We start from the raw sequence: 12009 nt of genomic DNA, 5'->3' as shown, positions 1-12009 counted from the left end.
TCTGAACACATTCACATCTGCTATAACAATTTGAAGCAAATGGCAGGAAAATTGCCCTTTTTTATTTTTTCTTGCTGGGGTTTCACTCAAACGCCCTCCCCAAAAAGCAAGGAAAAAGTGGCAGAGATAGCAGCCTCCTCACATTCAGAACTACGAGTATATCTAAAGCCCTCACAGTACCACTGTCTTTCCTTCTGTCCCTCTGGCCCCCTCACATCTTGTGCCAGGGAGCGATACAGAAATCAGGAAAGCTCACTGATATCAAATGGGGCACGCACATGACTGACATGACTACAACCCAGCAAGAAGCTCTGCTCTTCCACTTGAGACCATAGACATATCAGATTCTGAATAAATGGGGGGAAACACAGGTGTTTGTGTCCCAGAGACCCTTTGAATTGCACCACCTGAACCCTCCCATGCTTCAGCTTAGCTGTCTTGCAGAATTCACAATCGTTTTAAAGCCAAGGCCTATTTCTCTAATTGTCATGTTCTTAAATCCGTGTACTTTTTGCTCTACAGATCGCAGGGTTCCCTTTCTCTTTATCATTTTTAAACCACAGGCAACAGTTGCCTCAAGCTTTTCTGGCAAAAGAATCATGCACACTATCCAGGGAACCGCGGACCAATACTTTTATCTCTGATTTTTTTTGAGGCCCTGATCAGGATGGTCGCCGCGCGGATTCTTTTGCACTTGCACGCGTTTTTCACTTGTGTTTGATTTTGGGTTGGCCTGTCCATTTTTTTTTTCTTGTTTTCTGTTTTTTTCCGAAATTGAGCTCCGCTCCGCGCTATCCTCACTGCTGCCGAGATCCCGGCGGCCCCGTCGGCCCTGCCGCGCGGCCCCGCTACACCAGCCCAGTCTGCATGTGAATGTGCAAGGGGTAAGGGTGGTAGACCAAGGGCGGCTGCCCGTGAGCCACGTAGTAGTTGCTGAAGTTGCGGTCCGCTATGTACGGGGCTGGCTGGTAGAAGCAGGTGACGTTGGAAGTGTTGGGGATAATGTTCTGTTCCCCCAGGACCTTGAGGGCCAGGATGGTGATCATGTTGAGGGTCTGCCGCCGCTCGTGGCCCATCAGGCAGACGGTGCTCTCGTTCACCACCCTCCGCAGGGTCATCAGGTAGTCGTACTTGCTCTTCTCCTCGCCGATGAAGTGGTTGCGCAGGTAGGACTCGATCTTGCGCTGCTGCTCGTTGACGTCCGGGAAGTCGATGAAGAAGCGCGAGCACATGTAGCGCTCCAGGGTCTTGATCTCCGTCTCGCTGGCCGGCTTGAAGTCCCGCACCAGCAGGTTGCTGTACTTGAGCAGCCCCCCACCGCGGATCTCCTCCGGGTTGCGGGTGGCTATCAGCCGGTACCGCAGGTGGTCCATCGCCTGCTCGAAATCTCCGTACATGCTCTCTGCCACCACCATGATCTCCGGCAATTCCCTGCTGGTGCCTTGAGAATTCCTTGCCTCCCTGACCTGGCTTGGCAAATCTCCTGCCTTGCTCGTTGAATCCTTGGCCTGGCGAGCTGGCTCCGATGCCTCGGGCAGGACCACAGGAAAGCTCTCCCTCTCCCCCATTTCTTGACCTTCATTGGCTTGGTCTCCTGCCTTTGAGTCTTTACCCTGTAGGGGTACTTCAGGGGCAGGGGCAGTCGGCTGAGAGCTCTGACTCTGTGTTCCTCTGCCCGCGGCCAGTGTGTTTTTGTCCTTTACCGTGGCGTTTGTGGCTGGGGTTGGCAAAGCCGCACCATCAGCACGCCTCTCCTTGGCTTCGGCTTCGGAGCTGTTAACCTGAGACTCTGGATGCTCGGAGGGAGGTTGTTCGGCTGTGGTCATGGGGACCTCTCTCAAGGATTCTGGTTCTTGAGATGTTGGCTCTTCAGCAAGATCTGGTAGTTTAATACTTTGGCCTCGTGACTCCTTCTCTGTGAATGTCTTTACGGGGCAAGGGAGCTGACTAGGCACAGCTGAGGACTTTTTAGCAGGGGCCTGTGACCCATTTCTGGGGGCCTGTGATGGCAGTTCTTTGCTGCTGTGATTCTGAACTGGAGCTGGCAGTTCAACAACCATGTCCTGTGAGTCTTTGGTGCGAGACGTGTGGGTCTGGGGTGGTAAGACCTTTGGGGTGGTAAGCCCTAACTCTTCCTGGTCTGATTCTTGAGCAACACATTCCTCTGCTTCTGGTACCACGGTCAGCAGTTTGTTCTGGTCTGTCTCCGGAGTCTCCTCTCCGTCCTTCTGTGGTTTACAGAGTCTGGCCTCTAACTCCTCTCTAACTGTTAATAACACACTATCCTCCACCTGCAACTCTGTGCCCACCACCGGTTCCTTTCTTTCTGAGAGGGGAGTGCCCTCTGTTTCAGCTGACGTTCCTTCAGCTTGGTGGTGCTGTTCTTCGTTCTGAGCTGGCACATCCTTGGAAGGGCCAGCCGATGGGTTTCCTAGGCCTAGCCAGTCCTGTGGTGGAGTTGGTGACACCATGCTGGGGACAGCGGGTCCCTCACTTTGCTCATTTGAATCTTTGCTTGAGGACAGCACTTCCTCACAGGCGGCTGCCGTTTGGCTGGCACCCTGGGTTAAGGAAGCATTGTCCCCCAGGGCCCTTCCTCTGGACCAGGCTGTACTTCCTTGCCTCCGTTCCGTCTCCTGGTATGACTCCAGCATGCGGTCGAGGATGATCTGGAAGGAGTCCACACTGAACTCGAACTGGCGGCGCAGGGAGTTGACGAACTTGAGCTCCACGTTCTTCCCGCTGTTGTTGGACAGGGAGATGAGGCTCCAGCGGTCGTGCTCGGTGAAGACCTTCACCATCTTCTGCACGTATGCCTCCTTCATGGTCAGCGCGGTGATCTTGTCCTTGTTGACGCACTTGGGCAGGAAGTCCAGCAGGCAGCCCAGGACAACCTCCTTGATGATCTGGAAGTCCTCCTGCTTGGGCAGCTCCACCCCGAAGATGATGTCCAGGTCCTTGTAGCTGGTGCCATTCTCCTTCACGAGGACGTGACTGGCAGTGGAGCCATTCAGCCGGACGTCACGAACAGTGATCTCCTTCTCCACCAGCCTGTCCTTCACCACGTGGATGATGTCCTTGGGCTTCACCTCCAGGGTGGGGAAGTTGCCCCTGCCGTGAATGGGTATCACCTCTGTGAGCACCTGATCTAGGGTCTCCACCTGCTCCCTGGTGAGGTTGTGGAACCTGCGGTCCAAGTGCTCCGTCATGTTTTATAGCTGTGAAAAAACAATCAAAGCAGAGAAGAAAACAAGCTGTTAAAACCTGGTTTGGGCAGAACATGCATCGTTTATTATATTTGTCCTTGGAAAGTGAACATATGTAAGACCCTGCGGTTGCTAAGCAGATCTAAAGTGTGGGAAAAGGGTAGGCTGTGCAAATAATAAAACTGTTATGTTTGTTTTATGTACTGAGAGAAGGGCTTGAAATTTTTCCAGCAACAGCTTGAATTGATACAACTATGACATTGATTTTTAAAGCTTTCTTTTAACCCCTTTGTTAATGCTGTGCTTGCTTTCAGTATACAAAGCCATTCCTGATTATCTGTATAAATTCAGTGTTGAATTATACTCCTTTTCTGGTGGCAAAGCATGGTAGGAATGTGTTCCATGATAGATAATAGTTTGAACAAAAAGTGCTCCAGTTACTAAATGTCTGGGGGGTGTTGCAACTATCATCTTGCTGTTGTATTAATTACTATTTATAATGATCATGTTGCATTAATAATGCCTTATGTCATGACTACCCCGGCATAATGAAACAGCCCCGTTAAAACACAGTTCTGGTTGTACAGGCAGAGGGACTAACAGGGAAATCAAATTTGGAAGGACACGATCAACATGGTAGATAGTGATGTGTATGCATGACATGCAACCCCCTGCATTATTAATAGGTTCCTGAAGCTTCCATGATGCTATTATTAACGCGCCCCATATCTCGCGTTCCGTGTGAAAAATGCACGCCTTCAAGCAACACAGAGAGGTAAATTTAGCTTTCCTTACAGTGAGCGACAAAGGAACATGGAAATGCAGTTGAGAAAAACAGGGAATGGGAAACAGCTGAAGGCCCCGTGTGCAAAACTAAGATAAATCACATCTAAGAAACTCGCAGCAAAGAGAACAGTATGTTGGCCACAGCCAAGGCAATGGGACTATGTACCCATGTGTAGTGTGGCATGGGGTTCCCTCTGGCACAGTGCCCTCCACAGTGGAAACGCATGCCTCAGAATGAATGGACATATGCTAGGAGACTTTGTGTGTCACGTAGTCCACGCGGTTTCCTCTCCAAGACAGATACATGCCAATATGTTTCTTTTCCCTTCCAGGGCTCATTCCTTATTCAGTTGCAAATGCGTCTCCACAAAGCAGTGCCTTGTAGTCATGCTTTTATTGAAATCAGACGGACTGAGATCTTTTTCTCGACGTGTTCTCTGTTTATCGCACAGTTCTGTATCGTGTCTGAAAAAAAAACCCGACAGTGTGTCACCTTCACTCTCTGCCATCATAAACAAACCCAGCAGAGACTGTGCACAAATTCAGCCCCTGGACAAATTGCATGACTACATATATACTGTGCACATAGTAGGACTGTATCCATAATGTGGGATTGCTGGTGTGCTGTTTTGTATATTTTTACTGTTATGCTTTTTGCTATATACTGTTATATGCATCCTCTTGCAAATATCAGTAATCACTAACTATTGATGCAGTTCTACTCTGTGTAGGTACATATGTAGCACTATATATCGTCCATATGTGCAAAGTCTGTGACCTTAACAAAACATTTTGTGTATTTTGGACTGAATGCAGCTATAAGATGCCCAGGATTTGCTGTGCAAATAATTAAAAATGATAACAAGATAAGGTCAGGCAAGATGAGAGGAAGTACTTTGATGCCTACTGTAGATATTCCAAGGCAGAGGAAAGTTTTAAGAAATTAAGTTGAAGCAGATTTACTCCTTTGATGCATTTTTATTTCATCGCATGTTATAGAAAAAAAAGACAAATAAGAACTAAACGCATTTCACCGAGGTCCTAGTCACAAACCATCAGGTTCCTGTGGGTATGCAGTATTTCCACTTATCCCATGCTACTCAGGAAATGATGGAAAACAGAGGAAGGTACTGGTCTCCCTGCAAAAGCGCTCATTTTCAAATGATTGCAGGCTCTGAAATCATGTATAGAGGCACCATGAATGAGTAGATAATTCCCCTGAAAGAACATTTCATTCTTTTTCAGGATATTTTGTTTTCCTTTTGATATAAGTAGCTCTATGATTATTCTATCAGTGCTGAAATCCGTGTTTAAGTGGAAACGAAATGAAGAGAAAAGTAGATTTCCCCAATGCAGACCTGCTGCAGGTTCTTTCCTGTCTTCTCCACAGCGTGTATTGAGGGTTAACCTCTATGACTCACCTCTCTGCTGGCTCAACGCATTAATCATAGCTATGTCATTGATAAAAAAAAAACCTCTCTAAACGAGAGACAAACCATAACACAACATACAAACCCCTTTCATCCCAGCACCGTGCAACTAATACACCGCTTTCCACAACAAACGATGTGTTGAGCAGACAAAGCAGTAACCATGACAATAATATTCATCAGACTTTTTTGAATTTGGATTGCAATGAATGGTTGAAGATAACTGCATTGAGAATGACTCAGAGTTATTGCTTTGTTATGACAGGGACATTGACTCCTCAATTCCAACTCTTTTCTGTCATGCGCTCATTTCATTCAGGACGAGAAAAGGGCACTCCTTTGTTTTTACCTAAATGCTGCTTTTGACATAAACTAGAATCATGATAATGAGGTGTTTCTTCCATATCCTCTACATTGAATTCGTATGCAAAGCAATCAGTGAACTAGAACCATTATTATTTGTGTTGCTTATTCTCTAATTAAAAAATCGGGTGCTGAAAGGGGGATTCAAATGAAATGTTAAGGGATTTAATGGGGAGTGAAGAGGTGGGGTACATATTTTAGTATCAGCCTGTAAACTTACAGTGTGCACCCCACCATAATACTCCATAACAGAAATGACAAATTTGTTGCCTTTGCATAATCACATTGTAGCCAAACACATGAAAGCTCCTTGATTACATATTCAAGGCTGTTGGAAATTTTAGCTGTGTTAAGATAAATATGTGCAAAATTAATAGATGAAGTTAACAAAGATCATCCCAGTAATACATTGTAAAAATAATAATGAGTATTTTTGACAACTTAAGTACGCCGCATCATTCAATTTTAATGGTGGACTGATGCAAAACAGCAATATTTGTTAGTGGTAGAAATGGATGTTTTAAAGCTGTGGGCCCTGCTGTAGGACAGTAACCATAGGGTTTCCTGTGCTGTGCAGATGAACATGTTTAAACTTGCCCATTATGAAACACAAAACCCCTCATACCCTCATATCACGACCCAGTTGGGAATAACCGTTAAGATTACATATTGGGATAAACTACCTTACACACATTTTGCACAGAAACTCATAACCCATGTATATGAACTTCAACCACATGAAAAAAGCATCTGTAGCTTTCAAGTGAGTGCAATACCTTTATTAACACTAATTTTCCACATGTCTCCAGTATAGAATAACCCGAGGTTCTCAAAATGCCCAAACCCATCTTGCATGTGAACAAATCTCTGCCCCCACTTCCTCTCTAAAACCAGCTGTTTAAAAAGACAGCTCAAACCTCATTCTCAACTCCGAATGCTCTGATCCTGCCTTTGCAATCTGCTGGACTACAAACATGAAATGGACCAAGGTAGTACTTCTAATGTGATTCGAACTGTCCATTTCACAGCACGTCAGGGTGTTAAATATTTGTAAAACAGTTGCAGTTGCTGCTGGGAAGCATAACAGTTCTGCCTGTTGCACACTGCTCTGATTGATGATGACGCATTTCTATGGTAATGACAGCTGTTCTTAGCTCCCTGCTTTAGTCTACAGTAGCTCTTCAGTGTCTGTGTTTATGAACAGGGTCTCTCAGATCAGGATGAGTCCTACAATGAATCATTGGACTTTTTATATTTTTAGGTACTGCTTATAGTGAGAGGGCACTCCGTTGGGTAAAAAATATATTTGCTCTATTAGTGATTAATGGATTAATAATGTATTCATAGATTTTGGGAGTGTGGAACAGGCTCCAGTCATGATGTTGAACCGATACTCTGCCTTCTTTCAAGAGACAGCTGGATGAGACCGTGGGATCATTTAACTACTAGAAACCAAAGGATCCAGATGGGCCGAAGGGACTCAACTCGTTTGTAGACTTTCTTATTCTTATTTTTTCATTGTGGCAGAGATCTGTGGGTACAGTCATTTCTGAAATCGAGCTCTCTCTCTCAATGCTGATCTTCCTATGCAGCCTTTGTGAGTTTGCCTACAGCACAGTTGCAGCAACACAGTAGAAATATCTAAATTTTGAAGTAAATAAACTCATGATAATGCACACAAATTCAATGACCTTTAATTTTGATCTTTATTATAAAGAGGCATGCATCTGCAATGGAATCTACAGCAAAGCATTGAATAAAAGAAATTGAATAATCGCAAATCATGTTGGTCATTCAGGGGTCTTCAATGGATCAATGTATCTGCTCTCCTCACAGCCCATCCCACCTGCATTGCTTGGGTCCATGTCTACCAGCCATTAGCATGAGACAGATGATGTCTTTACACACAAGCCTATCACTTGTTCAACTCCTATCAGGTGCTGCCCAATGTTATCTGGTATATATGCATTTGATGTATATTTGCGTTTGTGTGCATACTCACAAACTGGGTAGATTGTCGCTTCATCACTGTGGTGTTGTGCAATTGACAATGGAGCTACATCAGCTTGTCACAATGCACATTATTTTCTTAACAGAATAAAATAAGCCTTGGTAAGGGGGCAGACTACTTCTGCTTCTTTTGATCACTTAAATGTTCTGTATCCATACACAAGCAGTTCCTGCATAAGATTTTTTTTTTTTACATTTTTCTTTTTTTTTTTGTACTCCGCCAACAGGTGGCCGAGTTTGGACTTCAGCCCGAAAACTGTGGGAAGTCTTTCTGGAAAGAAAAAAAACTCGTCTTTGGCAAACTAAACAAGACTCGGCCACAGTGCAAAAAAAAAATCTCTCTCCTCTCACCACCTCGCGGAGACTGTTTCTGCCTTTGCCCATCTGTCTGCAGACTAGGCGAGCTCACAAGGTGCAGTGTGCTCTGCAGTGCCCCCTGACACAGCAGCCTCGCAGATAGTAGGGCGCCAACCTTCCCCCATGAGCTCTGGCAGGGCTGCAGAGCGGTGGGAAGGGGTCAGAGCCTCACTAGTGCACCTTGTACAGCACAGACCTAATGCTCTCCCTGCAAGGCAAACCTGCTTGCTGAATTACATGTGATACAAGACCAGGGGCTTTTCAACAGGAATGTATACCGTGTATTACAAAATCTGTGTGTCGAGTGACACTCTGGGTCCGTTGTAGCCCTGTGAGCTTATTTAAACAGACAAGGCTCTGTTAATTCATTTCAGTACTCTAAGGGTGTTCCTTTTTGACTTGGTTTTGTGTTCACATACTGTACTGGTTTTACAGGAAAATCTGTCCATCTCTCGGGAAGAGCCCCGTGCAGGGCTCTGGTGCTTTATTTCTGCACACAGAAAATATATTTTATTTTTGACTGACAGAGAGGAGTCTTCGAGGAGGTTGACGGGGACAGAGAAAGGCACAAGTCAGCAGTTCAGTGTTAGAAGTGGACAGGACACCTCTCGGGCACGTTGACATCCTGAAGTAAAGTGTTTTGACCAAATTTTCTCTTTAGCCCTTCGGTCTCCTTTCCCACCTTTCCGCAGGTGAACAGACACTATTGCGCTGCGAGAGACTGTGTTCTGACTCAGACCAGTGTCTACGGAGTGCGAGCAGGTTCGTTTTGAACGATCGTTCGTTTCGTTTTGACCCTACTGTACGTCTCCGGGCCGTGAAGATTGGGCCAGGGAGGGCGGGGGTGACCGGAAACAAAGAAAACAATAACAGTGTTTTAAAGTGTTGACTTCCAACCGGTTGAGAGGAGTGTGAGTGCTGCTGGGGACGACGAAGAGGCAGCGAGCAGCGAGCCAGACGGGACAGAAGCGCGAGCGAGCCGGTTCAGCCGGGCAGCACGTGGCGCTGGGAATACCCGTCAAACAGAGCGCGGATCTATCGGCCCCTGCGTGGATATGCGCCACAGACCGTCATCGATATCACAGAGACAAGACCCCAGAGTTTTACTGTAAAGGAGCTCTGCAGGTCGGTAATGTGCAGCGATGCTGCAGGATTTTTTTCTGCTTTTCAACAAACCCCCACCCCCCGCCCCATCTCCCTCTCTCTCTCTCTCTCTCGTTTTCTCTCTCTCTCGAATCAGCTTGTGTGTGAGTCATAGCTGGGAAAAACGCACCCAAGATACGTTTCTCTACCTGATTCTCTCTGTCCCCCGCTCCCCACCCCCTTTCTTTAAATAGAAATGCAAACCGGGGCACACAAATAATTGTAAATCAGCTTACTTGCCATTTTAAAGCACGTGAATGGTAGCCTTAATAAAAAGAGTAAAAAAGAAAGATTTCTTTACGCTGTTTTTCCCCGTGATCGACCGATCAGCAGGAAAACTCGATTCCGCGAGCCTGCGGATGTCATGAGGCGACGGGTTTCTGACACGGACAGCACGAGAGCCCCACGGACCCGAAACACGGAACTTTCCAAACGCGGAGCCGAAAGCGCGTTTGATCGGCAGCGCTGTTGGTCTGACCCGGAGGGTCGCGTCATTTCCAGCACGCTAAAGCCGAATAAACAACACCCGAACGTCGCCGTGGAGATTCTCGTGTCAGAGAGGAACGGAGTGTTTGGCTTTAAATGCCACGTGAAACCCCGAATGCCTCGGATGTCAGAGATGAATGCAGACCGTTCAGCACCGCTTCGTTTACATTCTGATTTATCCCGCTGCCACGCTCGTTTTCTGCGTTCGAGTGAAAAAAAAAGCGACAATCAACCAACCAAACCAAACCAAACAAAAAAAGTCATTCAAGCCGACTCCATCTATGAAGTTATGTAAGATAACTTACGGCAACGAGGCCAGTGCGCGATACCCGGCTGCCCAAACACAGACGCCTTATTTTAATCATGTAAATTACAATTTACTGTCTCGAACTTTTGCAAAACACAACAGGTGGTTATCCCGCTTGCAGGTAGTTTAAAGAAACAGCGAGGAAACGTCCTGTTGCGACTTCCGAAAATCAAGGATTCGTTTGATTTAAAAACGTGGGGTTTTTTTTTCCCCCTCAAGTTTACGCCGTAGCCCCACTCCTCCAACACGAAACCTGCGCTTTCTGCTCCCTCAGACACGGCTTAGACGCACATTATTGCCCTTCTCTGTTTCTAGACCATGGGTGTATGAGAGCCCAGAAGCGGAGATAACGCAGCAACAGCAGGCATACAGTTTACCTACAGCGGAATTCTTCTTAACACTGCGGCTCATACTTGCTCATACCTCATACCTGCAGGGTGAGGGTCTTCGCTCCTACCACCTGAGTCCGTCACACACCACGCAATGCAACCAACAAGACGGAGAAGGAGAACTACCCCCACCCCATAATTAAAAAAGTGACAAGAATCGCGAAACTTACTTACCGAAAGACTTCGGCAGTGCAAGCCTTTTGGGGGCTCCGGGTGGTTTCCAGTCCGCCGTGCCAGGTGAGGAGAGCGAGTCAGGTAAGAGGACTGCGGGAGAGGCGGGCTGGGGTTGAGAGAGAGCAGTCGCTGTCCAGGCGGAGCGTGGTGCTGAAAATGAAACTCCTAAATGTCTCGCACTGTTTTCTCGCTCGCTCAGACCCAGTAGCGTAAACCAGTTTCCATGGCAACCTGGCGTCACAGTTTTAAGGTAGTCCGGAGTAACACAACAACAATGGCTGCGTTAACAGGTGTCCTGTCTCTCTGGCTTTCTGCATCTGCACATTCGTGGTGCGTGATCTGACATACTGTCTGCTTGTTTAGACGCGAACGCAGATACGCGTACGTGCGCCCGAAATCGCATCTGCACACGGACGCGAGACGGACGGGCTATTCCGAAAGGGACCGTAGATATAAATGGTTAATTTTCTTTCGCTCCCGTGGTTAGTCAGATCTTTTCCATCGAAACTTCTCTTTTGCTGAATGAGAAGCGACGGAGAGGCGTGGCTTGTAATAATGCGTCGAGTCCCCCCCCCCAACCCGAAGTTATTAAATACTGGTTGGAAATCAACATCACATGAGAATGGAATAGCCGGTCAGTGGTATGTGCGTTAGGGGAGAGGGGGAGGGGTTGGAGGACAGATTCTAGTGCCTTCTAATAAGCACGCAGAGAAAGAACAACTTCTCCTAACTAACTCAAAGTTCAATGTGTAAAAGAAATGTAACTCTTGTAGATTTAAATACTAGACAATAAAGACAGCTACGTTGTTTTTTTGGTCGTGAACAATGGGGTTCTTTTGCCATCCATCTCAATGAAAACAGGCTGACAAACGAAAGGACAAATGACGATAGTCATAGCAATCTATCACAATTCCTACGACATGTATAACGCCAGTTTACAGTAAGAATCAATTTCAGTCTCTCCCGGCTGTTTTCTGTTTTGAGAGCCCGATTCTGGATGTTGACATCACTCCGGCGTCTTTGTCTTTTAAAGACCCTGGGGGCTCATTACTGTGGTTGGTGCTGCCACCCAGATAGAACGAATTCTGTAGCGACAGAGGACAGAAGCAGGCCGGGCATGTCACCGGCAGGTTCATCAAGTTCACTGACAGAGGCGGAGCTCGTCCGAGTTCCGTCAGCTCTCATCAGAGACTCCCAGGAACCCCTGTCAGAAAACTGTGGCTCGAGAGTGCAATGGGTGACTCTTTCCCGATGTGAAAAAAAAGCATATTGTATGAATCTTGTTTAAATGCACTCATCCAAAATCTTAATTAATTGATTAATGAGCAAAGTAATGCAACAACTTCCTTGTAGTTTTC

The 12009-nt window shown here is 46.6% G+C and overlaps 1 protein-coding gene across 2 annotated transcripts; it reads right to left on the bottom strand.

Moving 5' to 3' along the window:
- Positions 1-616: 616 nt before the first annotated feature.
- tent5d (terminal nucleotidyltransferase 5D) lies at positions 617-11189 on the bottom strand. 2 transcript variants are annotated; one of them, XM_015351500.2, is made up of 2 exons: positions 10648-11189; positions 617-3218 (listed from the first exon to the last, which is right to left on the bottom strand). In XM_015351500.2, exon 2 carries the CDS (start codon positions 3207-3209, stop codon positions 849-851), a length of 2361 nt encoding a protein of 786 aa, XP_015206986.2. In that variant the 5' UTR covers positions 3210-3218; positions 10648-11189; the 3' UTR covers positions 617-848. The 2 variants fall into 2 exon arrangements, with proteins under 2 accessions (XP_015206986.2, XP_015206985.2); XM_015351499.2 differs by having other exon boundaries at positions 10652-11188.
- Positions 11190-12009: the final 820 nt, after the last annotated feature.

The sequence above is a fragment of the Lepisosteus oculatus genome, chromosome 8, assembly GCF_040954835.1.
Source record: "Lepisosteus oculatus isolate fLepOcu1 chromosome 8, fLepOcu1.hap2, whole genome shotgun sequence".
NCBI classification, from domain to species: Eukaryota; Metazoa; Chordata; class Actinopteri; order Semionotiformes; family Lepisosteidae; genus Lepisosteus; species Lepisosteus oculatus.
The sequence above is the reverse complement of the archived record's forward strand: the minus strand, read 5'-3'. Positions and strand labels throughout refer to the sequence as shown.

What these genes read in the sequence shown, in the direction of transcription:
- tent5d (XM_015351500.2), bottom strand. Translation starts at nt 3,209, where the DNA reads ATGACGGAGCACTTGGACCGCAGGTTCCACAACCTCACCAGGGAGCAG.